The sequence below is a fragment of the Plutella xylostella genome, chromosome 5 (assembly GCF_932276165.1).
Source record: "Plutella xylostella chromosome 5, ilPluXylo3.1, whole genome shotgun sequence".
Taxonomy (NCBI): Eukaryota; Metazoa; Arthropoda; class Insecta; order Lepidoptera; family Plutellidae; genus Plutella; species Plutella xylostella.
Window position 1 is genome coordinate 1,098,896 of NC_063985.1, and position 27,670 is coordinate 1,126,565.

Consider the following 27,670-nt stretch of genomic DNA (forward strand, 5'->3'; position numbering starts at 1 on the left):
GCTATTTCTTTTTGCTGACGACATGAAGATTGCCTTAAGGATCGATGATGCCCATGACCAGCTTCGGCTTCAATCGGACCTCCATAGACTGGACACCTACTGCTATGCTAATAAGTTAGATCTTAACGTTTCAAAGTGCTACCTAATTTCATTTACTCGCAAACGATGTCCATCACTGTGTGATTATATGCTTAAAGGCATGAGACTGGATCGAGTTAGCCAAGTCAGGGATCTGGGGGTTATCCATGATGAGAAGCTTCTTTTCGATGTCCACATCGACCACATCATTAGCAAAGCTAATAAATCTATGGGATTTCTTATAAGAATGTCCAAAAACTTTAAAGAAATAAAAACTATTAAAATACTATACTGCGCCTACGTGCGCAGTACTCTTGAATATGCTTCTCAGGTATGGAATCCGAGATACCAGGAATATGTCACAAGGATTGAAGGCATCCAGCGGAGGTTTCTCAGATACTTAACCTACAGGACAGGTATAAATGATCCTAGTTATGATGCTCGTTGCAAGCGTCACCATCTTTTACCACTCTACAATCGTCGTAATATCGCAGACATTTGCTTTTTTATTAAAATTTTGCATAACATTATTGATAGTCCCCATTTACTTAATTATATAAAAATCCTTGCTCCCTCAAAGCTCATGCGCAATCCCTCCCTTTTTTACATACCCCTCGTTTCTACTAATTATTGTCAAAATTCATTCTTCTGGCGCGTACCGCATGCTATCAATAAACTTATCTCTAAGCATACTGAAATAGACATCTTCGCAAATAGTCTGTCAACAGTATGCAATAGGCTAGTTCAGGATTATTTCGATTCTCAAGCATAAATAAGTATTATTGTATTGTATAAGTAGTTAAGTTTCCCAATCTCAATCTCTAAGATTTCAATATTAATTAGGTATAGTTAGTTGTAGTTTTGTTGCAAGTTTTCTATAAGTAAGTAATAATTAGTTAGAGTACACTCCATTTTTGCCTTTGCCTATGCTTATTTCTTTATCATATAGGTGGAAACTTGTTAAACGTATTTTATACTTAGTCTTAATTAATGTATTCTTGTTATATAGTTAAGTTTTCCTACAAAAATAAAATAAAATAAAAAATAAAATATGTCGTGTTTGGGCTCGTAGTGTTTCTTGTGATGAGTACTTCCCACCGGACTGACTGAACTGACCTGATGATGAACTCCGGAGACTGCTACTGGAACTCATAGGCGGGTAGACGTAGATATGTCGTGTTTGGGCTCGTAGTGTTTCTTGTGATGAGTACTTCCCACCGGACTGACTGAACTGACATGATGATGGACTTCGGAGACTGCTACTAGCTGGAACCCTTCTTGCTTTTTGACATTTTCTTTACTAATATTTTTTTTTTTTGTTTAAGATGGGACGGTATAAGAAGTTTGGAGTAACTCGAAAAATGATTAATGCAAATAGACGTAATGCGCAAATACGTAGAACGTACGTGTCGATTCACTAGTATACCACATAGGCATATTTACTTGTATTTATATCAAAACTAATAGTCATTTTCATGTTTCAGGGTCATAATCGCGAGTAACCAAAAAAACACCCAGTCTGATGAAATAGATATTCAGGAACAACTTTGTTTATCTGGAGACACTAACGTATATTACTATATTTTAATTAAAATACCTACTTACCAACGTTTTAATATTTTCTGTAGCATTAAATTTAATATTCTTTGTACTCTTTCAGAATTTCGACGAAAAAGAGAACAACCAAGAAACAAATAAAATAAAACCTCCGGATGAACCTTGTTCATCTAAAGTTAGCTATGAAATATCTTATGTAAATATATTTATGTAACCTGAGACTAAATGAATAAGCCCAATCTCGATGTTCTTAGCTATTGCCATCATTGAATGTTAGGTATAGGTTTATATATATTTTTTTATATATATGTAGGTATAATTATGGTAGATTTTGTGTAGGTTTTTTTTTTGTGAGATTCATTGATTGAGATTTTTGTTATTTTTTTGCACTTCTCTACTTTCTGCTCCTGAACCTCCTGCAGGTTGACTGGTAGAGAATGCTCTTAGCATTAAGTCCACCTCATTGTACAACTACTTTTGTAAATTGTGCAATAAAAGCATAAATAAATAAATAAATAAATAAATTGAGATCCAGTCGCCATGTTCCTGCTCCTCATCAGACCCTCACCAGACCGCACCTGAAACCAGCACCCTGAGACTAAATGAATGAGCTCAATCTCGATGTTCTTAGCTATTTCCATCATTGAGATCCAGTCGCCATGTTCCTGCTCCTCATCAGACCCTCACCAGACCGCACCTGAAACCAGCACCCTGAGACTAAATGAATGAGCCCAATCTCGATGTTCCTACCTATTGCCGACATTGAGATCCAGTCGCCATGTTCCTTCAGAGAGAGGGCGCCACTAGCCACGATAAACATAGTGTCCGCGCTTATTAATTAATTAAAATGTTCTAATCAGCTATTTAAGCTAGTGAATCATCTATCTACAAGTATCTTAGAGTGATTTACGTGTAAAACTGTTATCAAGTGATTCTATCTGTTATTAGCGTATTTTCGACGAAGATATTTTTTTGAAACGAAAAGTGAACTTAATATGGAACAATCACATAAAAATCGTGATGAAAAGTGATAAGTGCAACTTATGTGAATATTGTTAACGAGTAAAAACAATCAGCGTGAGTTAAAGTGCTTTTAACTAACTTTCTTCTACAATATCACTTAACTAAGTCCAAAGTCCAATAACGGCAACTTTACGATAAAATCGCAAATACAGTATCAGTTTTTCGAGAGATATTCTACAAGCACAGCAGTCTAAGCGCTAAGACGTTGTACTCGCAAAGCGAGGTGTGCTGGTTCGAGCCCCACTAAGACGCTTTCTTTTTTCATCTTTACTGAACATAACAAAGAATAAAAATAACATGAACGACTCATTCGAGAATGTCACAAATAGAAAACATCATAAAGTTGAAAGAGATGGCAATGAATCATTCCTCGATATGACTTATCAAAGTCTACCCGAAACTGGCAAATGTCATAGTGATGTTAATCCGGAATACCAAGTTGAACTAAAGGAAGTGATAGACAACTTAACAAATAAACTGGAAGCAGCAAATAAGGAGATTGATATATTAAATATGGAAAATACCTTATTAAAGAATAGTCTCACGGACTGTCAAAACAAATTAAAAATCTATAAAACAGTAGGAATCGATAATCTCGGGAATACGCCACAAAGAATGACCACTCCCCGTTATAGAAAAATAAAACCGATTCACATGCAAATGGGCTTTCCTAGATCATCACCTAACCAATTAACAAATAATGCTACCAAGAACATCATGTTTCGCACAGAAGATAATGACTGTATACCGTACAATAAGTCACCAACAAAAAGTTCTCCTAGTGGGGATAAAAACAGACAAACTGAGACCGCAACGGTATATAAAGCTGAGAATGACGTCGCTACGATCTGTCCACTATCTGATAGCAACATCAATAAGCAAAGGGTACATCTGTTTTCGGATGATGAAGGACGGGGAATGCGGCCCCATTTGCAGAGGCTTCTAGGAGAGGGATTCTTAGTTACGTCTACTTTGAAACCCAATGCGACTCTCGATAAAATAATGGCGGATTGTAAAGCTATCACTGAAAGCTTCACCAAGGATGACTTTGTTATAATTATAACACGATCAAGTGATAAGAACCCATTGAAACTGCAGTCATTTCTTTTCTATAACTTACATCTACTACAACATACTAATGTCATATTTGGAGAGGTTTGCGAGAGTATGTTTTTAAATGAACGGAGTTTAAATAACTTAATAAAAATTGTTTGCAATAATTTCAGTCACGCATCTTTTGTAAACTTCACTGACACAATTGTAAATAAGTATAATAAACTTAGTAAAAGCAGGGTATTGTTGAGGGAAATTTTAAAAACATGTTACCATTACAAATATTCCATGTATGTTAAATCACCGAACCACACAAGGTCTGATAAAAGCACACAAACATTATCGGATGACATGCAGCGGGAGAAGGCTATAAATGGCCAAAACTCGACGTTGAGCGACACTGAGATAAATCTTTTTCGTAGCACCTGTTAGTAAAGAACAAAACCACACTGTTAACCAACATGTTTCTTATAGAGAAGAGTTTCTGATTTTTCATCAAAATCTTTGTGGAATAGGTAATAAGACTGATGAATTGGCAATTTTCTTGAAAGATTCAAACTTAGCACCACATTTTTTATGTATAACTGAACATTTTTTGTACAAAGAATCTATATTACATCTCAATCTTGAAAACTATAACATGGCAACATACAACACTAGACCAAAAAAGAAAAGGGGTGGTTCCCTAATATTAGGAAAAGTAGGTAGAGAAGTTAAGGAATTAGCAATCTGTAAAAAGTTGTATAAAATAGAATGTTTCGAAATATGTGGAATTAAAGACAAGGCTACTAATATTAATATTTGTTGTTGTTACAGAAATCCAAAAGTTAATAATTTTGATATGTTTCTGGAGAAATTAGAGTCCTTATTAGAACACTTCTTTAACAAAAGATGTATAATTGGTGGTGATTTTAACGTGAATATTTTAGAGGATACTGATCAAAAGAGGGCTTTCCTTAATTTGCTAGAGTGCTACAATTTTCGTTGCTTGATAAATTGTGCTACTTATATAAGGAATGATACAGAATCGGGCCTTGACAACTTTATAACTAACATACCAGAATCAGATGTACAAAAAGTTCATGTGGACCAAAACGGGCTTGGAGACGGACACGCTGGTATGTTTTGTTCTTTAAGACTAGAGAGCTCAGTTAAGGTTAAAGTTGGAAGCTATACCAATGTCGCGAGAAGAATTTTTTGTGATAGCGCCAAAAACTTATTTAGGATAGAAATACTAAGACAAAATTTTAACATTATGGGTATAAATGATTTCCTGTCAAAATTCACACAAGCATTCCAAAAATGCTATCCTAAGGTAATAAAAAGAATTAGAGCACGGGGAAATACTGGATTAAAATGGGTAACTAAAGGTATAAGAGTGTCCAGCAAAATGAAAAGAGTACTAAATACGGTAAAGACGAAAAACAATAACCAAAGTGTCGTTTACAAAAAGAAATATTTACAAATATACAACCGAGTCTTAAGGCAAGCAAAAAGAATTTCGGCAACAAGAGAGATTGAAAAAGCAAAAAATTCTAATAAAGCCATTTGGAAGGTAGTCAACAAACATAGGAATAAACTTTTAAGCAAATCACGAGAAAACATAAAATTAAAGGTCGACCAGAAGATAATAGTCAATCCTAAAGAGATAGCAGACATTTTTTCAAAAGAATTTAACAAAAATGATGTAGCAACGTGGCCTGAATCGGATACGGCATTAAACTTCCTAGAACAGAGTACAGAAAGAACACAGGCAGAAATAAAAGTAAGACTAACCACGCCAAATGAAATAGCCAAGATTGTCAAGAAAATGGAAAGTAAAACTTCGTGTGGTTATGACGAAGTTCCTATAACAATAATAAAAGAAAATTTAGATATATTAGCAACACCGCTCTGTAATTTTTATAATAACTGCTTGCAAAATAAAATCTTCCCAGAACAACTTAAAATTGCCAGAGTATTACCCATTTACAAAAAGGGATCTCGAATGGATCCCAAGAAATATAGACCTATATCTCTTCTACCGACATTATCTAAAATACTGGAAAAAGTTATTAAACAGCAATTATTGGTGCACTTAAATTGCAACAAGATAATTAGTAACAAACAATTTGGCTACCAAAAAAGTATAGGCACTATTGATGCAATCGATCTGTTGATAGATGACATAGTAACAAAGCTTAACCAAAAACTGAGAGTAGCCGGTATATTTCTTGATCTGAGTGCTGCATTTGACATGGTCGATCACTCAATCTTACTAAAAAAACTCGATCATTACGGAGTTAGAGGAGATTTTTTAGAAATACTCACCTCTTATCTAGCAAATAGGAAACAATTCGTTGAAATAGTGTGCGTAAATAACAACAGTGAACTAACACAAACATCTAGTTTACAGAAAATAGAAAGAGGTGTACCCCAAGGTTCTATTTTGGGGCCAGTTCTGTTTATCATCTTCACAAATGACCTGATCACTTATACCGAAAAGCATCTGCCCAATGTACATTTAGTGGTATTTGCGGATGACACAAATGCTGTTGTTAATTCTGATGATATAGCTTTACTAAGTGAAAGAGCTCAACAAGCTTTAATACTATTTAATCACTGGTTTAAGTGCAACAATTTAAAATTAAATACAACAAAAACGAATGTTATGCTATTTAAATCTACTTCTAGAAATAATGAAATAATAGACATAAACATTGACGGTGATCAAATTGCGCCAGTAAAATCTGTAAAGTTTCTAGGAATACACATAGATGACAAATTAAACTGGAAAGATGAATTGCAGTCTGTAGAAAATACGGTGAGCTCAGCATGTTTTGCCTTACGCACTCTTCGTTATGAAATTGACATGACTAACCTTAAACAAGTATACTACGCACTTGTGGAGTCCAAATTACGCTATAGTATTAGATTTTGGGGAAATGGTTTTGAAGGCAACATAAATAAAGCGTTCGTCGTGCAGAAAAGGGCAATAAGAACGATGGTTAGGATATCCCAACAACATTCATGTCGAGACTACTTCCTAAAACTCGAACTTCTTACAGTACCATGTCTTTTCATACTAGTCATAACCACCGACCTAGTAAAAAAACTGCATGGCCTGGAAACAGAAACAGAGAGAAAGGAAAGGTTAATGACCCGAAGGAAATACCTCAAAATTGACATATGTCCAAGACTCAATGTTGTAAAATACTCACCTCGGTATCAGGCGCCTCACATCTACAATCACCTGCCAATTGCATTCAGAGAGATAACCTCCTACAGAATATTCAAGAGTAAATTGAAATCATTTTTGATAAAGAAGTGTTATTATTCGATAGATGAGTTTATAAATGACAAGTACCTAAATGAACTGTGATAATTTTATATACATTTATTTTTAATTTTTTTTTTCTCTAATTTAATATTTCCATCTCATAATTTTTAATTCAATTTTAATGTGATGTAAGTAATAGTTAATTATGTTTTTATTTGATATGTGAATATGTAATTGATTTGTAATAGAATGTTTAATTTTAAGATTTAGATTTAATATTAAATTTCAAATACAATGTAAATTGTTACTGAATAAATACAATACAATACAATGCTCCTCATCAGACCCTCACCAGACCGCACCTGAAACCAGCACCCTGAGACTAAATTAATGAGCCCAATCTCGATGTTCCTACCTATTGCCGTCATTGAGATCCAGTCGCCATGTTCCTGCTCCTCATCAGACCCTCACCAGACCGCACCTGAAACCAGCACCCTGAGACTAAATGAATGAGCCCAATCTCGATGTTCTTAGCTATTGCCATCATTGAGATCCAGTCGCCCTGTTCCTGCTTCTCATCAGACCCTCGAGAGACAAGAACCTTTTGATTATAGATTGTAGTTTACGAAAATATAACCAAATACTAAAATGATCAAGTTATTTTAGTATACTCATTCTCATTTCACGATTTGCATAATGCCACTGTGTGTGTGAGAGCCGTGCGTATGTAGTAATACGACTCAATACCTAAAATCGAAGAGAAGATTTTTGAAAACGCGTCCTTAAGTCTTTTTTTTTTTTAAAGATGGCTCAGGAGTTTCTTGCCTCCATTCTTCTCCTCAGACAGAAAGAGCCCCCCTTATCCGAACGGAGAGTAATTTGTAAAAATTGACGTTCATCAGAAAATTTTATATTTGTACGATGAATAAAAAAAATTGACTTTGACTTTTGACTTTGACTTTGAAGTAGACGTGACGTGTGGTGTGAGCCAACTCCGTTTGAATGCGTACTTCTTCGATCAAAGGCGTATTAGATCCGCGTCGAATTGGGAAAATTTTAAACACCCAGTGAAGATAAACCAACGTGGGCTTGTATAATCGCCTTTATCTTAAACAATCTAGTTACATTGAACGTTCTAATAGCATAATAGCGCCCTGAAACCAACTTGAAAGCTACAAAATTGTATGTATTTGATAAACGAATGAAACCTTTGAATTTAATTAATTAAAATCACTTACTGCATATTTCTGAGTCTGCAATCTGTAATCAAATCCTGAAGACGACACTGCTTTGAAACAGGAAAATCCCCAAGAATCATATTTCTAAAGACTGCAGCCCGTAATAGAAGATGCTATTCAAGATTAAAGTATTTCCGGACTAGTATCGAGGAAAATTACTTTTGTAAGGATGAAAGCCGTGCAGCTTACTGCAGAGTGGCTGACCTGATCCCGCGGCGGGGGTTTTCATTGGACTTTGTGGCTGTGGCCAATATATGGCATTAGCTTGTATACATATTTATTACATAGACATTATGTTCCACTACATAGGTATATTAGTTGTACCTAATTAAAACCACCACTTTAAAGCTTGTATCTACTCGTATCCCAAAGACGTTAGGATAACGCACAGTTTCGGAAAAGAACCGGTGAAATTAAATCTATATATTGCTGTGATTCTGTCATTAACTCATAATCAAAAGACTTAAATCAACGAGTGTCATTCAAATCGATCTATTGAAAGTTTTAAGCTGAATTTACACAATGTTCAAGGGTTTAGGTTCGGTTATTTATTAATCAACAGATTTAATGAATCTGCCATCCCAAAACTAAATGATTGATGGGCAGAAGAAATTATAAGTTATAGAGAATAGATGTTTATTGAATTTAGGTTTAAAATTCGGTGTGTCAGCAGCAGTCGGCCATCAATGTTTACAGTGCTTTAGCTCAGTAAAACTAAAGCATGATTTACTATAATAAGTAGAATAGAATAGAATAGAATAGAATAGAATACTACTTTATTGACTTAAAAACAATTTACACAAATAACAATTTACAATATAACGCAATAGGCGGCCTTATCGCTAAAAGCGATCTCTTCCAGGCAACCTTTGGGTGGAGGAGAGACTTAAAGAATAAATGAGGAAGGTGTACAAAATGTAGTAAACATTCATGTTTAATAATAAATACGTATCATAAATCTGTTTCTGAAATACCTAAAACTACATAAAGAATCTTAAAATTTCTTTAAATTTTCATGAACTTTCTAACCTGACATTACTTCGTATGTGAATTATGGTGTAATTAACTACTAATTCATCTTGTAATGTCAGAAATAGATATTATAGATTTATATATTTCAAAGTAGGGACCCAGCTAACAACCAAATTAAATGATTCCCCATACACTACAGAGAGATTAACACCGAAGATAGGTATTAAGTATAGATATTAATCTCAAAGAAACAATGTCAGTGTAACGTTCCATAGTGTGGATTGATTTTCTCTGAAGGAAATCTTATCGGGAATGCTTCTTTAATCTTGTTGGGTCTCTGCCGATAATGGAAGTGCCTGGGCCATCCAATTTACATGCCCAGTTTATTTAAATTTATTTCTTATATAAAAGCGTCGTCAGCTAGGTATTGAAAAAATTTGCTGCTGAAGTAATAAACTATCCGATTACTTCAGCAGCAGACTTTTTCCTACGCAATAACTTTTAAAAAGCATTGCGGACATCAACTTACAGAGGTAAGATTCAAGGATATTGTAAGGACTCAAGGATTGTGACTTCTAGAGGACACTACGGTAATGTGTTCAATATTCTTTTAAATTAGTACAGTCTCCAAAGATATAATAACCCCTATCCATTTTTAAATTTTGGTTGAAAAGTATAATTATTCTTCTTCTTTCGTGTTAGTGAACATGCGAATTTTTAAATTTGTCCCGACCGACAAAAAAAAGAAGCTACTCTGTTAGCACTCTGGTTGGCCTGGAGTAAGTCTTCCCGAGTGCAGGTGGAAGGGCACAGGGGACAGGAGAGTAAACAAATGCTCCATATTCTGGGCGACGGTACCACAGTCCCATAGGTACCAACGGTATACACCCACTTGCAGAGTAGAATTATGCAACCTATACGTTCAAAAAACAGAAATTCCCCATCTAGTGGTCGATTATTAAACTAGAGCCTGAATAAACTGAACGCGAGCCTGGCGTTTTCACGGATTATAGCTCGAGAAAAGCTTCAGGGATATTTATATTTAACACAGATGGCGCTGCTCAAAGAACTGAACTGTACTTGAACGAAAATGTATAGATATTTACATAAGTTTTGCAAACTTTATTTGCACATTAATTTGTTGTTAAAATAACAATAAAACTAGTTTTAAATAAAAATACACATCATACATATAAAGTAAGTAGTATATATATTATTATTGAATCATACCTATTAAAAAGTATCCTTATTTTTACTATAAAATCGTATAACCTTATAAGTAAGTAGGTATAATGTATATTACCTAGGAATAATACTTAACGTAATATTTGGTTTGTACATTGTTAAAAAAACAAGTAGGTAGGTAAATGGCGTTCATGAATTAATGACAACTCATGGCAAGAGACTCGTGAATTTGAACATAATTATATTATTATCAAATATCTAACCCCTGAAAGAATTCTCAAACGCACGCCTTTCTAGTCTAAAGGCCAGCGTTAGAATCCATTGCAAAATAGTCACGAGTTAACTTGAAACCTGGACAACAAGAACCAGATGTCATGTTAACAAGCTCGGGGGTACCCGGCGTGACCCCTGGTTCCTTTCGGCCAGGTGCCAAGTTAACTCGCGCGTGTAGTACGTATTCTCATTGCGTTAGGGCGCGCCATTGACAGACTACAGTCGAGTGTTCTTATTGCCACACTTAACCTGGTTGGTTGGTTCAGCTGCTTAGGAAGAGATTTCTTGTCCCTTGCTCATTCTCCAGTAGTGTCCTTGCAGCGTGATCAGCTCGTCGTGAGTTCCACGTTCCACGATTTTACCTGTCAATAATGCATATCGTTATCAGTTTGGTATTGAGACGGAAAATCACATAACAGCCAACTACCAAAGGTAATTGACCACATTTTGGCATCGTACGCAACAGAAGCATCATATTCACTAATATTTGTACAGACATTGTCACAAGTGCGTCCACTTCATCGGCATTGCCGACGGCGTTTCACCCAGTTTCACCCTACATTTATGTAAATTTTTTAGGTGCGATACGTACGATACCGGTAGATGGACGCTTACCTTAAATCAGATGCACGAATGCACTAACAGCATCACTTCAATCCCCTTTACTCCCCAGATACTCGGAATAACTGAAAGTGTTACCTTTATCAACAACACAGATGAGGTCAGCATTTCTGATAGTGGAGAGCCGGTGTGCGATCGTGATGCAGGTGCGGCCCTTGGCAGCTGCCTCCAAAGCCTCCGACACCGCCTGCAAACAGACAACGAAAAACGTGAGCATCTAGCCATTTATATTAGCTGTCTATGGTTTCTAAGGACTAATCATGTGACATAATGCAGTTAGTTCTTCTGAATTTATTTACAATGCCTAATATTATTGCTCATAATAATATGATGATGAAGGGAACAGGTTACCGAAGAAACGGTTGAAGAGAAACCTGAGCACCAAAGAGCAGTTGGCCAAGGAAAAGGGTGCAAGCTCAGTAAGGGAGACTAGACCATAAACGATTATACACAGAAGTTACATGCATGTGCGCCAGGTGCAGTGGGGTTACTCTATAATACTCTATATTTATATTGACGAAAAAGTAACGAACGCGAACTATGAAAAAGTTCAATCGTGCAATTGGCATGTTTAACACAGTGAGATGTGACTCGTGTAGGAGCGCTCCGAAACTTAGTTTTTCATCCTATAGAGTCAACCCCCAGGAACTTACTCTCTCCCAGAAGGTAAACTACATGGTTGTACCTTCTCGCTACCGGCATCCAGCGCAGACGTGGCCTCATCTAGCAGCAGTAGTCGCGGCTGGCGGACCAGCGCCCGCGCGATATATAAGCTCAGTAAGAGAAACGAGTATACACTAAGGTTTTACTCATGTGAGCTGGTGCAGGAACGAAGTCTCCCACATGAGGTAAGCTACATCATTAGTTGACTGGTGGTACCTTCTCACTACCAGCATCCAGCGCAGACGTGGCTTCATCCAGCAGCAGTAGTCGGGGCTGGCGGATCAGAGCTCGAGCGATGCAAATCCTCTGCTTCTGTCCGCCGGAGAGCTGCGCGCCGCCGGAGCCGAGGTTCGTGTTGTAGCCCTGGAATTATTAGGTACATATTTCACTCATTATCATAACCAATCAAGTCCCTACTGCTGGGGCACGGGTTTTGTTCCAATGAAGGAAGGGTTTTAGGCCTAGTCCACCACGCTGGCCTTGCGCAAGCAAGCTTGTACTGAGAGAGTTTTTGGGTAAGTGGTCAACCCGCCCATCTTTCACTAACTTGTTTTAATTTTGATCCTTAGATAATGTAAAACTTGGAACAATTGTTTAGTTCCTTATAATTGATCATATCATCTCGGTGATAAACACTAGAGCTATAGAGATGTATACTGGGATTGGCACACCTGCAGCTTAATACTACCTATATGGTACATTCATAATATATTGTACTAATAGCAGGTAGTAGCTGGCAGGACATCTTGAGGGGTCTTTGCTATAATAGCTGTAAACTATTATTAGTGCTGAAGTTGGCAGACTTACAGTTTGCAACTTTAAAAGGTAAAAAGCGGTGATTTTTTGTTCTCTGGTAGGTAATTTGAAATGCTTTTATTATTTTCCTTTTTTGAACAGACACTACAAACTGATTTGTATTTATGTATTCATTTGAATATGAAGAATTAATTTCAAAGTCAATATGAGCAAGTGGACAATTAGACTCAATTGTGGCGGCGACAAAAATCTTACAATAGATTTAAATATTGCCAAGGCCATCTAGTTGTTTATCTAGTTATTAGTTGTTTTCTATGTAGTTCAATAGGTAGACTGAAAATAAGATCATTTAGAAAGCTGAATATTGGCCAAAGCTACTTTGGCAAATTTGTTATCGACATCGCACAATGTTGGTAACAAATTTGCCAAAGCGAAAGAAAAAAAATGTAGATGTACCGACAAAAGCATTTTTATTTATTTACATTTCTCTCCCCTTACCACACCATATGACATGATAACATGACTCCACGACTCCCTCCTTACCATAGAAGTGCTGAATGCTGCTTACCCATATGCTGCTAACGTAATTTTGAGCAAGTAGCCTATTTGCAACCTTTCGAGTCTAGTGTAAGAATTCATTTCAAAATGAATCACGTAACTCAAATTACCTTCGGCAAGGAGACAATAAACTTGTGTATGTTGGCCTGCTTGGCGGCGGCGACCACCTCGTGCATCGAGACCTTCCTGGAGTTGTCTCCGTAGGCGATGTTGTCGGCCAGCGAGCGCTCCAGCAGCACGGGCTGCTGCTGCACCACGCCCAGCTGCCGCCGTAGCCGAGACAGCGTGAGTGACGAGTGGATGTCACGACCGTCTAGCTCCTGTTGACAAAGCAATCGAATGAGTGTGGAGTGACAGAGCTAGCAGCTGCCGCCGCAGTCGGGACAGGGTCAGGGACGAGTGGATGTCACGCCCATCCAGCTCCTATAGACAAAGCAGTAGAGGTGAATACTGAGTGACAGAGCTACCAGCTGCCGCCGCAGCCGGGGCAGCGTCAGGGACGAGTCGATGTCGCGACCGTCTAGCTCCTATAGAGAAAGCATAGGGGTGAGTGTTGAATTACAGACTAGAGGTCAGCTGCCGCCGCAGCCGGGGCAGGGTCAGGGGCGAGTGAATGTCGCAACCGTCTAGCTCCTGTAGACAAAGCAGTAGTGAGTGTTTTATGACAGTGGTACCAGCCATGTGAGAGTCAGAGCAGAACAAATGTCGCGGCGAATGAGAATTATGAGTGAAAAGATCTTATTCTTGGTCATAATGTGTACTATATACACCGTTATGAGTTTATAATAATGCGTAATAATAGGTACCTACTTATTAAAGTTTACTATGTAAAGTGAATGAACGTTTGTATCTTACGAGTACTTACTGAGTTACCACGTGTTGGCAATTAAAATACCTGACTGAAATAGATTAGCTAATCAAAGAACACACAATACTGAATAGCAAGTGAAAGATAAAGAGATGATCATAATGTTCAGTAAACATCACTTTACAATCTTACGATAAAATACTTCATAATGCGCTCAAAACTGTATTATGCAAAAATAGAAAAGCATAGATCTAATGCGGCGCTAATCGTCCTACCTACCAGATCTTAAAACGACTGTTCCTAAGACACACAGGGGACGGCTCAACTCTAAAGATTCATATAAATGATTCCACATACCGCACAAGACTGTAAAAGGATACTCACAATAGTCCCGCAATCCGGATCATAGTACCGTTGCAGCAGTTGCAGGATGGTGGACTTGCCACACCCTGACGACCCGACCAGGGCGATGGTCTTGCCGGCGTCAACATCCAGGTCGATCCCTCTGAGGATGCTCTGGTGTGGTCGCGAAGGGTAGCTGAACTCCAGCTTCTTGATGCTGAAGTTGCCTGAGGCAGCCTGTTTGAAAGAATATGGATTTCAGTACTTATTGGTTTTCGGATTAGTAACAAATATGTTGTACTCATACAACATTAAATCTGGAAATAGAAAAATCTTCATTCTCATGATTTTTCTATCTCCATTCACAGATTACCTACATTAATATTATTAAGTTTAAATGCACGTCAGCTACGTACCCAATCTTTTTTATCTTTCACGCCATCTGCATCTCTGACTTTCGGAACCCTCTGTATCGTTCCGAGGATCCTGGCCCCGCAGGTTTTTGCCGAGTTGAAGCTGGGAGCATACACTAAAGACTGTCCCAGCATGTATGCTCCATACATGATGGCTTCATTTACCCTAAAAAGGATTTAATAAGGATATCGATAAGGGGTTTTTGTAAAATTCTGTGCAGAACACTAAAAATAGAATACTCACAATAACACTATTTTGTACTCCAAATTTTCCTTAGCCACCAAGTTTACACCATACATGGTGGTGCAAATGTATGCAACAAAAGGGACATAAATTCCAGAACCAAGCACTAAGCCTCTCCACCTGGACTTTTGAGATATTGATTTCGCTGCAGATTTAAGAGATTCTTCAAACTTATCTATAAATACTTTTTCAATAGCTGGAAATAAAACATTAAAATAAATATAAAATATTAATTATAGTAGGTAAAGCTAAAGCATTTCTTATATTCATGCATTGAAATTCTTGTTTCAGCGGCATATGATTCCAACACTGCCAGCCCACAAATTTTAATCTGCTGAATATTAAGTAGGACCATATTTACATAAACTCTGCACAGTTCTTATGCTGGTGACAGCTTCAGACGCGACGGCGGTGGCTGACTCCATAGTAGCCCGTTTATCTTGTTGGGACTTCAGGGAAACTATACCCTCAAGCCAAATACTACCGACCATCTAGAAAAGAGCCATAGCAAGAACACATTACAGCATTAAAACTGTTGGTCATGTAAAAGTTATCCTAATAGAAAGGAATACAAAATAATAGAAAATATAAGATGAAAATAATATACAATACAGGACTTGTAAAAGTGGCACTAAGCCAAAAGAGAGTGAATAAAGATAAAGATAAAAAAGATGAAAATTCTTAATTCGGTGACCAGCACCACACACCAAAAATACATGAATCATGAGGTCATTTTGAACAACTCGCCAACATACTAGATAGTCATAATGTGTTTTCCACTTACAATGGGCAAAAACGCCGTGCCAACCAGGGTCATTTTCCAATTGTAGCACATGGACATGACGAAGCCGACAAAGACCGAACTGAAGCCCTGCAGTATCAGACCAGTCCTGAGTCCAGTGGCTCCCTGGATCTCTGCGATGTCACCGCTGAGCTTCGCGCAGAGTGCTCCTACTGCATTGGCAGCTTTGTCATAGTAACCCATTTCCTAAAAGAAAAAATAGCTAGTAAGTACCTACCTAATTCTTTAATATTAAAATTATTTAGTTGATAATAATATTATTATTTATCCCCATCATGACCCTTCGCGTCCCAATATTACAAATTACAAACCTGCTTGAGAAGACTACTGAAGTACTGGAGTCGTAGTCTAGTCGTCATTTTCAAACCAGCGTTCGTGAATGCAATACTCTGCAAACACATTGATATACCGGCAATAGCCGCTACCACTATGAAGAGACCGGAATAGACTTCAGACAGCCTAATTATCTCATTGTGGTCTGGCAATGCAAACATCTGGAAAAGATAAAAATTGGTAAAAACTTGCACCTTTCCAACGATATAAATTAGATTGCAAAGGCTGCATCGAGACTTCGTGATTTCGTAACCAGTGACATTTAATTTTGTGAACACACATAAAAACAAAATAAAACAAAAGAAAAGTTTTAACTTACTCCCATAGAGAACCCGAAGAGCACCGCAAAGACAGGGAAAGTCGTGCCCTGAATGAAAGCAGCAATGGACCCGATGACCAAAAGGGGCCACTCTGGAGCATTTTGTTTCATTAAATCCCAGTTGCTTACTGGTATTACGTCGTCCTAGAAATTAACTATGGGATTAGTACGTAGGTAAGTTAGATTCGCAAAGACCACGACTACTGTATTTATTTCATACTTTTTTGCAAAAAATATTTGCAAATTCTTGATGTTCTTGTGATAAAATTTACTCACCTCTTCTTCAGGTTCATTTTCCTCTTCAGCCTCGAAACCAAAGTTTTGGAAACCAACTGACATCACTGATGATATTGAGGCTCTGGGTGACATCCAATCATGAGAGTCTGAAAAATTTCAGAGTACCTATAATCTTTATTCCACTACTCTTCTGCATGATCTTAATACTTAATTGGTAACAACCTTTTCAATTAGGTTAGTAATGTTATTATACCTCTCCGTGTAGATGGTCGTCTATGTACCCGTCTGGATCTCCTCTTTGAGTCTGTTCGCGAAGGTATGGCTGACAGTGATTCTTCATTTTCATTTATTTCTTCTTCTACTGTCCCTATTACTTCAGGTTCTTTCACTTCTTTTCCAGTTGTTACAAGCTTCCAATAGAATCCTGCCAAGCAAAATGATTAGTCAATATTACTTATCCTCTATCTATGCTATAAAAACATCGGTTAGATTGTTTCTTCGATCATGTGGTCTGAGTAATGTTTATGTACCTTTCAAATTCATTAAATCTTCATGTGTCCCCTGCTCAACGATAACTCCTTGATCCATACAAATAATGCGGTCTGCATTAATTATAGTTGATAATCTGTAAAATGTACAGGAATTTAGTCAAAAAGTTCTATGGTTGTTGAAACCTAGGTCTCCAGTAATTACACTCACGGGCAATGAAATAGTTCCACTCACTAAAAGCCTACACCAAACGACCCCAATTTTTTCTAACATTATTAAACTAACTAACATTTAAAATTTGAACAAAATATGATTGTGTTTAGTTGGTAAAATCCTTATGCTCTGTTTTGTTTGTGTCTTGTTGCTTTGTATAATTGTTTTATGTATAAGTTCTATGTATGAGTTTAGTAGGTAAGTATACATGACTTGTTTTTAATATAGTAAGGTACAACCTACCACTATATTAACTGTTGATTAATTAAGTTAATTAGTTAAAATTTAGATAGTTATAATCATATTGTAGTGTACTAAATTACTATTTCAGTCTAATAACAGAATCAAGTTAAGTTATTGTTAGCATAATTAAGTATGAGTGTACAATCTTGTGCTCTTTATTATTAAGTTTTGTATAAGTGAAAACTGATAATTGGCTTTTAGCTATACATTTTAATTGCTATCCAACTATTAATAGCTGTAAGTTTTCCTTAAATGTAAAATAAAATAAATGTACTTCAATGTTGCAGAAGGCTTCATAAAGCTAGCTTTTTCCGTATAGTTAGTTATTTTAGAGTAAATGTGTGTTTTTCTCAGTGGAACCTTTTCATTGCCTGTGAGTGTATTATATGTAGTTGGGATGGCTGCAGTGAACAACGAAGTTACGACTTACGATATTGATATTAACACTGAACCCATTTTGATATTTTTTACATACCTGTGTGAGACAGTGAGCGTGGTGCGTGTGTGGCTGGCGCGGTCCAGCGCGGCCTGCACGCGCCGCTCGGAGGCGGGGTCCAGCGCGGACGTGGCCTCGTCCAGCAGCAGCGAGCGGTACATACCTGTGTGAGACAGTGAGCGTGGTGCGTGTGTGGCTGGCGCGGTCCAGCGCGGCCTGCACGCGCCGCTCGGAGGCGGGGTCCAGCGCGGACGTGGCCTCGTCCAGCAGCAGCACGGCGGGCTCCCGCAGCAGCGCGCGCGCGATGGCCACGCGCTGCGCCTGCCCGCCCGACAGCGACGCGCCGCGCTCGCCTATCATCGTATTGTAACCCTGGTATATTTTTTCCGACTTTAGAAAGTATGTATATACAGGTACTATAATTTTATTTTTAATAATATTTTAATTGCATCTTTCAGAATAATTTAAAAACATCGAATAATCTTACATTAGGCAGTTTAACGATGAATTCATGCGCGTACGCCAGTTCTGCAACTCTTTGGACTTCCTCCATGGAGGCTCCAGGCTCTCCTATCGCTATGTTGTCGTAAATTGTTCCTCGGAAGAGAACTGGTTCTTGCCCCACCACACCTGATGAAAGATCAAAAGTAATAACCAAAATTTAGGAACACAGATACTTTTAGCAAATATGAATGAGTGACTTGAAAAATATCTAGAATTGCTGCGAAACATTAATACAAGAAAAATCAATATTTGACTAATTTACCCAAAGAAGATCGCAGCCACGCCAAATTTAAGTTTTTGATATTCTTGCCGTCTAATTTGACGACTCCAGAGAGAGGGTCGTAAAGTCTTTGAACGAGCTGCAGGATGGTGGACTTGCCGCACCCTGAGGACCCGACCAGGGCCACCTTCTCACCCGGCTTGATGTGGATGGAGAAACCTTTGAGGATCTGGAAAAATGCAAGTCCATAATCATCTGTTCAAGCACGCTAAGACTGAATTGGACATTAAAATGGAACCTACCAAAAGCGATAAAATTCATTAGAAGTGTTCATTTCAGGTTTGCTTAAAAACTTTGATCGATCGGATTGGGTTTGCGCTTTATAAATATTTCCATCTATTATTATATTCTTATGTATGTTGATGGCATATTTCCTTGCAAGATTTTATTATGTATGTATGTTTCACATTTCATTACCTTGACTTCAGGCCTCGACGGGTAATTAAACGTGACGTCCTCCAACACAATTTCCCCTTTCACCCTCCGGGGGCATTGACCCCCCTCCTGGCTGTCTAGCACGGGGGCTCGCTCGATCAGCTTGAAGATGCCGGCTGCGGCCGCCCGGGCCGCGGAGAAGGTCTCCCCGTGGGGAACGCAGAAGGTTATGGACTGGGTTGCCATGTACATACTGAACATAATCTGCGAAACATTGAGTGTTTTTATAATTTGAATCTCTGTTTTCTGAACAGAGTATTATTTTATAGTATTTTAAGTATGTGATTTTATATCAGTGATGTTCCTGTTGCCAGCTCAATGTAGTTCACTTACTGAGTAACTTAAACTTTGTGATGAACCCGTTAAAATCGTTAAAAAGATAGATCTACTTGTCGCTAGATAAATTGAGACATTTTCTTTCTCGGTTATGTAACCCTGTGAAAGCTTGCAACCCAGTTATAGCCCCCCGTACCAATTTGATGACTGTATCGCTGTAAGACCATTAAGTTATTTAAAGTCAATCATAACCATAATCTTCTAACCATACACTCAAAACCACTCACACTTATAATACTCCCGACTTCATACCGCCTCTCCTCCGCCGGCTTCACCATGTCGTCCAACACCAGCCTGGTCCCGTACGCCAGGCCGATGGCGTTGAGGCTGTACGTGAGCACCCAGTTCAGCCCGGTACCGATGCCGGTGTACAGGCCGCGCTTCCTGCTGTAGCTTTCTGCTGGCTCGAGCAAGCGGCGGTATCTGAAAGCAGATGGCGTTAATAGTAATTTGGCTATACAAATTTTGCTATATCTATCTACTAATATCTCGAAATTTTAAAGTTTGATTTTAATGAAGTTTTCCGTTATGGGTTTCGATTTGAGCAGCATATCTTAATAGATGCTTAGTTAGTCGTGGGTTTTAGCGATGCAGCTGGTTGTTGAGGTGCAAGAATAATAGAACATGGTCTTTTGGTGGTTTTATTTACAATGAATGAGAATAATAGTGTAAAAGTATCTAGCAAAGTCACAATGACATAAACTATAAACAATAAAAGGTTCCAAATTCAAACTATATACATGGGGCCTCATAATAAGGCGTCGTGGCGTCGTCAACATGCTTCCCCCCTGGGGTGTGTGGGCGGCGGCAGCGGCGGCGGCGGCGAGCTGCTGAACCGGGACATCAGTGCCAGCTTCACCGACCATTTTAGCGATGCAGCTGGTTGTTGAGGTGCAAGAATAATAGAACATGGTCTTTTGGTGGTTTTATTTACAATGAATGAGAATAATAGTGTAAAAGTATCTAGCAAAGTCACAATGACATAAACTATAAACAATAAAAGGTTCCAAATTCAAACTATATACATGGGGCCTCATAATAAGGCGTCGTGGCGTCGTCAACATGCTTCCCCCCTGGGGTGTGTGGGCGGCGGCAGCGGCGGCGGCGGCGAGCTGCTGAACCGGGACATCAGTGCCAGCTTCACCCGGCGGCAGCGCGGGACCCACGGTTGTATCCTCAGGTGCAGGCCCCGATCAGTGCCGGGCTCAACCGACGGGCGCGCGGGACCTACGGTTGTTACATCATGTGCAGGCCCCGTGCTTGCCCGGTTCTCGCTCTCTTGCTCCACTAGCGTGCTCACTCCCTACGGTCTGCGTGGGGGACGGTGTGCTTCGGACGGTGCTCGTTCTGCTGCTGGGACACCCAGTCTCCGGTTCTCACTGCGGCTTTGGTGAGGGCTGCGTCGTCGTCGAGGGACATCATGTGACGTCGACGGCACATTTTGTAGCCCAATTTTGATGTTCGCCTTCGACCGGGTGCACTTTTGAACTGTTCTTATATTATCCTTTACACCTCAGCTGATTACGGAGTTGAACTCGAAGGACCATTTTAGCGATGCAGCTGGTTGTTGAGGTGCAAGAATAATAGAACATGGTCTTTTGGTGGTTTTATTTACAATGAATGAGAATAATAGTGTAAAAGTATCTAGCAAAGTCACAATGACATAAACTATAAACAATAAAAGGTTCCAAATTCAAACTATATACATGGGGCCTCATAATAAGGCGTCGTGGCGTCGTCAACAGTGGGTCTAAATAAGTATTCATTTCGGATACACCCAAATCCACGTTGATCTTTGGGTATACAAGAGTGTTAATAATAATAGATAATTGTACCTGTCAGTTTCCTTCTGTTCTCCTCCGAAGGCTATGATGGTGCGGACAGACTTCAGCACCTCCTCTGCCTGCTTGCCCGCCTGGCTGTACGAGTTCAGCTCTCGAACTGATGATTTAGTTTGGTACTGCAACAGTAATAGCACATTCTCCATTGATTAATCAAAATAAAATGGGAGTCATTCACGGGAAAACCCTTGTGTGGGTGTGAATTCACCAGCTTGCAGCTTCAGCTTGTAGGTAAATAAAATGAATATACATGTAAATGTTATCCGAGGAATTCATTAGTATAGATTGGCAAGTTGCTTGGCGACCCTCCTTGCGGGGTGAAAGACGCGGAGGGGACGAGGTACCCAAGACGACAGCGGGTAGCGGGAGGGTAGCGGGGAAGGGCAACGCGTGCACTGCATGTCATTGTTACGGCAGTCTCGGCCGCGCAGCCGAGGCGGCCACATGTCTTATATAGTCTGTCATAATTTGAGTGCGACCCACATGAGATCATTGATCCTGAGACCATTAGTCTTAGGATGAGCGTTGAGGCCTTTTTAGGGTTCCGTAGCCAAAATGGCAAAAACGGAACCCTTATAGTTTCGTCATGTCCGTCTGTCCGTCTGTCCGTCTGTCCGTCTGTCACAGCCGATTTACTCGGAAACTATAAGTACTACAGTGATGAAATTTGATGGGAATATGTGTTGTATGAACCGCTACAAAAATATGACACTAAATAGTAATAGGGTGGGGCCCCCCATACATGTAACTGAGGGATGAAATATTTTTTTTCGATGTACATACCCGTGTGGGGTATCAATGGAAAGGTCTTTTAAAATGATATAAAGTTTTCTAAAAAACATTTTTCTTAAAGTGAACGGTTTTTGAGATATCAGCTCTCAAAGTCGTAAAAAGTATGTCCCCCCCCCTCTATTTTTATAACTACAGGGTATAAAATTCTAAAAAAAATAGAGGTGATGCATGCTAATTAACTCTTTCAACGATTTTTGGTTTGATCAAAGTATCTCTTATAGTTTTTGAGATAGGTTGATTTAACTGTAATTTTGGTTATTATATTTGCTGCTACGGAACCCTTTGTGCGCGAGCCCGACTCGCACTTGGCCGGTTTTTAATATTATTATTAGGTATCTATAATTCGTCAACAAAAATAACGTTAAAAACAACAAATCGTATAATGTCTCAATATAGGGACTTCTTGTAGAACAGCGTACCGGATCAGTCATGCTACGCGGCTAAAGGTTGGTACTGCGCAGTCAGATACGAAAAAGTAAACAACAAAGACGAAGAGTCCATATGACAGTGCGTCAGTTGTCAGTTCTTGTAACTAGGAAAGCAACCAAAATTTATGTGATTTAATGAAAGTAATTAATGAGCAAAACACAGAAAAAATTACAAAATTGATGAAATTTTTAAAGAAAATGGTCAAGTCGTGCTTTGCCTACCCCCATACCACCTGGAATTAAATCCTATTGAACTTGTGTGGCGGTACGTGAAAGGCGAGCTCGCAAGAACGTCGATTGACTCTAACTTAGATAAAGAGATAAAAGACTTAGAGTTGCTTTTCTCTAATTATTCGCCTGAAAAGTGGAGAAATTGTGACGACCATGTCATAAAAAATTAAGACGAATATTATAAATCTGATAGAGTATTTGACGATGTATTGGACAGGTAGGTATGTTATTGTTTATTTATAATTTAATGTAAATTAAACATAAAATATTATAGGTGTACACTGAACTAATATGACTGGCGTACTCTAGTACATTATACTTCAAAGTAGGTATAATGTTTTTGGTTTTTGTCTTAGATTTATAATTGAAGTTAATGAAAACGATGATGAAGATGAGGATGACGACGACGATGAACAAGTTCAAACAGAGAGTGAACATGAAAGTGACATGGAAATTGATTTATAAAATAAAACACTTTTACATAAATAAATTCAAATTGGTAGATATTCTGAAGGTAAACATCCAAATTTTAATGCTGTCAAACTATAAATTTTAAGCTAAATATGACATTTACGGGAACACTCATAGAATAAAATTTTACTTACGTCAGAAATAGTTACAAGCTATCGCGAGATTAATCCGGGCACACTTTTCTACGTGTGTAGCATGTCGTGCTACCTCGCCCCCGCCACTTCTTTCACCCCGCAAGGAGGGTCGCCAAGTAACTTGCCACATTATAGTTGTCACTTTCTAAATCAAATAATCGGGGTACCACTATTAGAATCATTCCCCATGTTATTTTTCTCTGCCCATTAAAAATCAGTCCAATAAACAATTAACACTACTATAATAAGGCTGTTGATCTTGGACAAGTAAGCCACTGGACACGAAGCGATGCTCTTCTAATCCAAGTGCAGACATATTCCTACTTTTGATTATAGGCCTTTACGCATGTAACATTCACAATCCTTACATTAGCCAAGGCGACGGATGCCGCTATAGAGCAGGGCACGACGGAGGCGCAGGCGAGGGTCAGCTGCCAGCCCTGCGGGAAGGCGGCCGCGATGCACAGCACGGCCGTGCCCACCAGGTTCGCCACTATCGCCAGCTTCTCTCCTAATCCGTCTTTCAGTTTCAGCATGTCACTGGAAGAAATACAGATCATATGTATATGTATAATCTTTACATAACTGACTTGAACCGCCGAGATACGAAAATACGCTTTTATAAAGATACTACTTAGTAATCATTTCAGCCATAGGACGTCCACTGCTGAACGTAGGCCTCCCCTAATGTTTTCCACCCTGTCCGATCGGAGGCGCCCGCATCCATGACTAGATCGTCCGTCCATCTCGCGAATAATTGTGGCTAGATGAGGAATACAGTTTTGTCGTGCTCATTACAAGGTCAGTAGAAGTTTGATGGCTTATCATGATGTAGATGGCTTATAATTTATACTATGTAAATAATTTGGTACTTACTCAGACATTCTGGATGCAAGATTGAAGCTCGTGTCTGTATCGTACCAGTACATGTCCTGACGCAGAACCGATCGCAAAAACATTGACCGGATTCTGGTAATCTGGGAACAAATAACAAAAAAATCTTTTTTTTATGCTTTTCTTCAAATTGCTCTTTGTGAATGAATACTTAAGTCTTTTTTGTCTCATTAGTCTTACTTTCATAGGTACGTCCACGTAAGTTTTTTTGCTGCGTTTAATCAGATTTCTTATACAGTTAACCACTATTTCCTGCCACTGCCACACGTGTCTCTCTCTCTCTCTCTCTCTCTCTCTCACTCTTAGTTTCCAAAGTGTACACTGCGAAAGGATCCTCCCCAACTTACGTATTCATGTACATTCTACATCGGGTACACGCCAATCAGCTACTAATACTATTTCTCACTAGCTAATCCTTCCACAGTAGCCAAGCCAAGTCTAGCGCTGGTGTTTGTCACCCACACGCTAAGAAGACAAGCGGGAGCTGGCGGTTAGGGATAACCAAGGAGCAAAAGTACTTCTCTTTGAGGATAACCCACCTGCTTCAACGCGCTCCAGTTGACCAGCCACACGGCGAGGATGACGAGGATCCAGGAGAGCCCGATGCTGAACACCATGCTGAGCAGCAGCGCCTCCCCGTCCTCTATCAGGGCCGCCATGTTCTCTTCGTATGAGGCATTCGTTCTGGTGGACGGTGACAGTATCAGTTAGTTCCGAAAAGTAATATGTCCGTAGTCAATCGGATATGATCGTGAACGGGATCAAAGCCCAAGTTTGGTGTCTGATGGCCGTGTTTCGTGAGATATCCTCACATATTATTATATTATTGTTAAGTACCTATGTCGTTTATGAATCAATTCATAAGGGCTGTGGTGGATGTGCATTTAGATGATACACATAGACACTTTATTCATTATTATTCAAGTAGAGGTCAATAGTTTGAAATCCATCAACATATAAATTAAGAACCTGGACACTTACGCTATGATTACGTTAATGGTTGTAATTATCAAACATTCCAATTAAATTTACTTGACTCACAATTGCCTCCCACCTCCAAAATATTCAAGCACGGGTAGTCGACTGGAGGTGACTTCATAATATGTGGTCCTGCAGACCAGGGCCGTAGTAATTTCACCGAAAGTCACCAAGTTGAAGCAAATACCGAACCCACTGGCCATCCCAAACACAACACCGACGACCGTTGCCAACAACTCGTACCATTTTCCGTAACGAAACTGGAATATAAAAGAAAATTAATAGTCATAATAAGTGCTATTGATCTCAAGGCCGTTTTCTGAAACGCTTGTTAAGATAAGTCAATGCGCATGATGCAATGAAAGCGTAAAATGTGTAGACACACATTAATGAAACTACTCTTCCTTCTTTGAACTTTTAAAATCACTTAGTAAATAAAAATATTAAACAATCATTGCAATTGTAGGTAGGTACTTACAATTTGAAAAAACGAAATACGGTCCTCAAAATCCTCCTCACTGTAAAATAAAATTCAATTATGAATAAGTCGTCAATAGAACCTAAGTAGGTATTAGGATGGTAGTTTAGGTATTAGGTATTTATTTTCATCAGTGCATCACACATAACTTTTAGATATAGGCCACTCCTAAGAAGCGCCATGTAAGCGCCGTCTTTCTCGTCTTATGGCTACAAGTACATAGACTATACAATATACATAGCTTTATCTATGTACCTACTCATTCATTATCGGTCAAGCTCACTACCACTTCAGTTAGTATATTTTAATGGTAGATACGATTATTAATACTATCAGTTTATAAGCAATCCCTATTCCAAAGAATAAAAGATTTAGCTTTAAAAAGTTTAAATATTTCGAAAATAATAGTAAAAATTAAAAACCAATTAAATTTATACAGTTATGCCGATAACTGTACATAATGCTGCACACACACACATACAGCATCTATCAAACTTTACGACTCACAAATACGAGCAAGAACAAGGGCAATCAATTAATGTTACTACACTTTCAATTGTCCATGTCAACGTTCATCTGTCCTGATTGAAATGTACACACGTTCTATTATGCCATCTATTTTATAAACAACTAATTTAGAATATAATTGGACCTAGGCAAGTATATTTTTTGCCTGCTTTTTCTGTAAGTAATTGAAAAATATTAAGCCGAGTGAAGTAAAATTTTGCAGTAAGTTTCAGTATATCTACTCGTAACTTTTTAAGAACTAAATTAATGTTTACGAAAAAAAACGATCATTTCAAAGATTATATTTTGAACTGACTGGCCTCCTTTCACCACGGTGATAACCCTTAGGGCCTTACCATAAAAACTTAGACAGTATTAACAGGTGTTAAGCGCTGTCAAACGCCTACAAAATCTGTCAAATTCCGTTTAAAATACTGGTTAAACAGTGTTTAAAGTTTTTTGTGCTAGTACAGTTAAAGTTTAACATGTAGCACTGTAATAGTGCTTGTCACCGACATGCCAAGAAAAGGTTTAAATCAACGTTTTATTACGTTACGGTTATAATGAGAACACACATCGGCACAAATGAGAAATACTGTAGGTGCTGCTGGGCTGCAAAAATGGGAACAACACTTTTAAATTCATTTTTTCTTCTAAGGTATACTAGTTGTAGTAAAAAAATGTATTGTGAACTGAAAAGCGGTGAACCAACTCGTCGTGCTGAACAACTTTTTCTTCTTAGAAACTTTCAAACTATAAATCCATGAAAAAAAGTTTAAAGTCCATTTTATGAAATTTACTGTAGCTAAGCAATACCTGTTCATGTATTAATCTTCAGAATTGGCCACCGATCATATTGACAGGTATCATGCATTATGCATTCGCATATGAATACTAACAAATCTGACTATTAATTTTGTTTTGTTCGCTTTGCTCTATGTCTACTATTGTCTACGCTCTTTGTGTGACAACGACTACAGGGCTAATGAAAAAACTTATTAATTAACTATTTAAGGCAATAAGTATTCAATGGATTTAACACCTTTATTTAGATAAAAATCTATGAACAGTGGAGTCGGTATCTCATTTACATAGTTTTTTTATATTTTTTAAATTATTTACACATTCCCGCTTAAACCAATATTCGTAAAAGAATATGAATGTACCCTATCACCAATACTTATATGTATGAAAATCGTACTCACGTTTCACTGTCCTTATTTTTCTTTTTCTTCTTATCTATCAT

At 38.4% G+C, this 27,670-nt stretch overlaps 1 protein-coding gene across 1 annotated transcript; it reads right to left on the reverse strand.

Annotated features, from left to right (window-relative positions):
- Nucleotides 1–10,367: 10,367 nt before the first annotated feature.
- On the reverse strand, nt 10,368–27,670 carry LOC105394110 (multidrug resistance protein homolog 49). The gene is made up of 26 exons (XM_048633178.1): nt 27,630–27,670; nt 25,918–25,957; nt 25,503–25,699; nt 25,001–25,145; nt 24,444–24,544; nt 23,936–24,107; nt 21,506–21,630; nt 19,898–20,093; nt 19,317–19,538; nt 18,882–19,068; nt 18,603–18,745; nt 18,279–18,487; nt 17,265–17,359; nt 16,988–17,158; nt 16,774–16,880; nt 16,498–16,641; nt 16,157–16,339; nt 15,828–16,031; nt 15,405–15,534; nt 15,044–15,239; nt 14,803–14,965; nt 14,429–14,623; nt 13,347–13,556; nt 12,139–12,285; nt 11,338–11,446; nt 10,368–11,000 (listed from the first exon to the last, which is right to left on the reverse strand). The coding sequence occupies exons 1-26, from the start codon at nt 27,668–27,670 to the stop codon at nt 10,909–10,911; spliced, it is 3,924 nt and encodes a 1,307-aa protein (XP_048489135.1). The 3' UTR covers nt 10,368–10,908.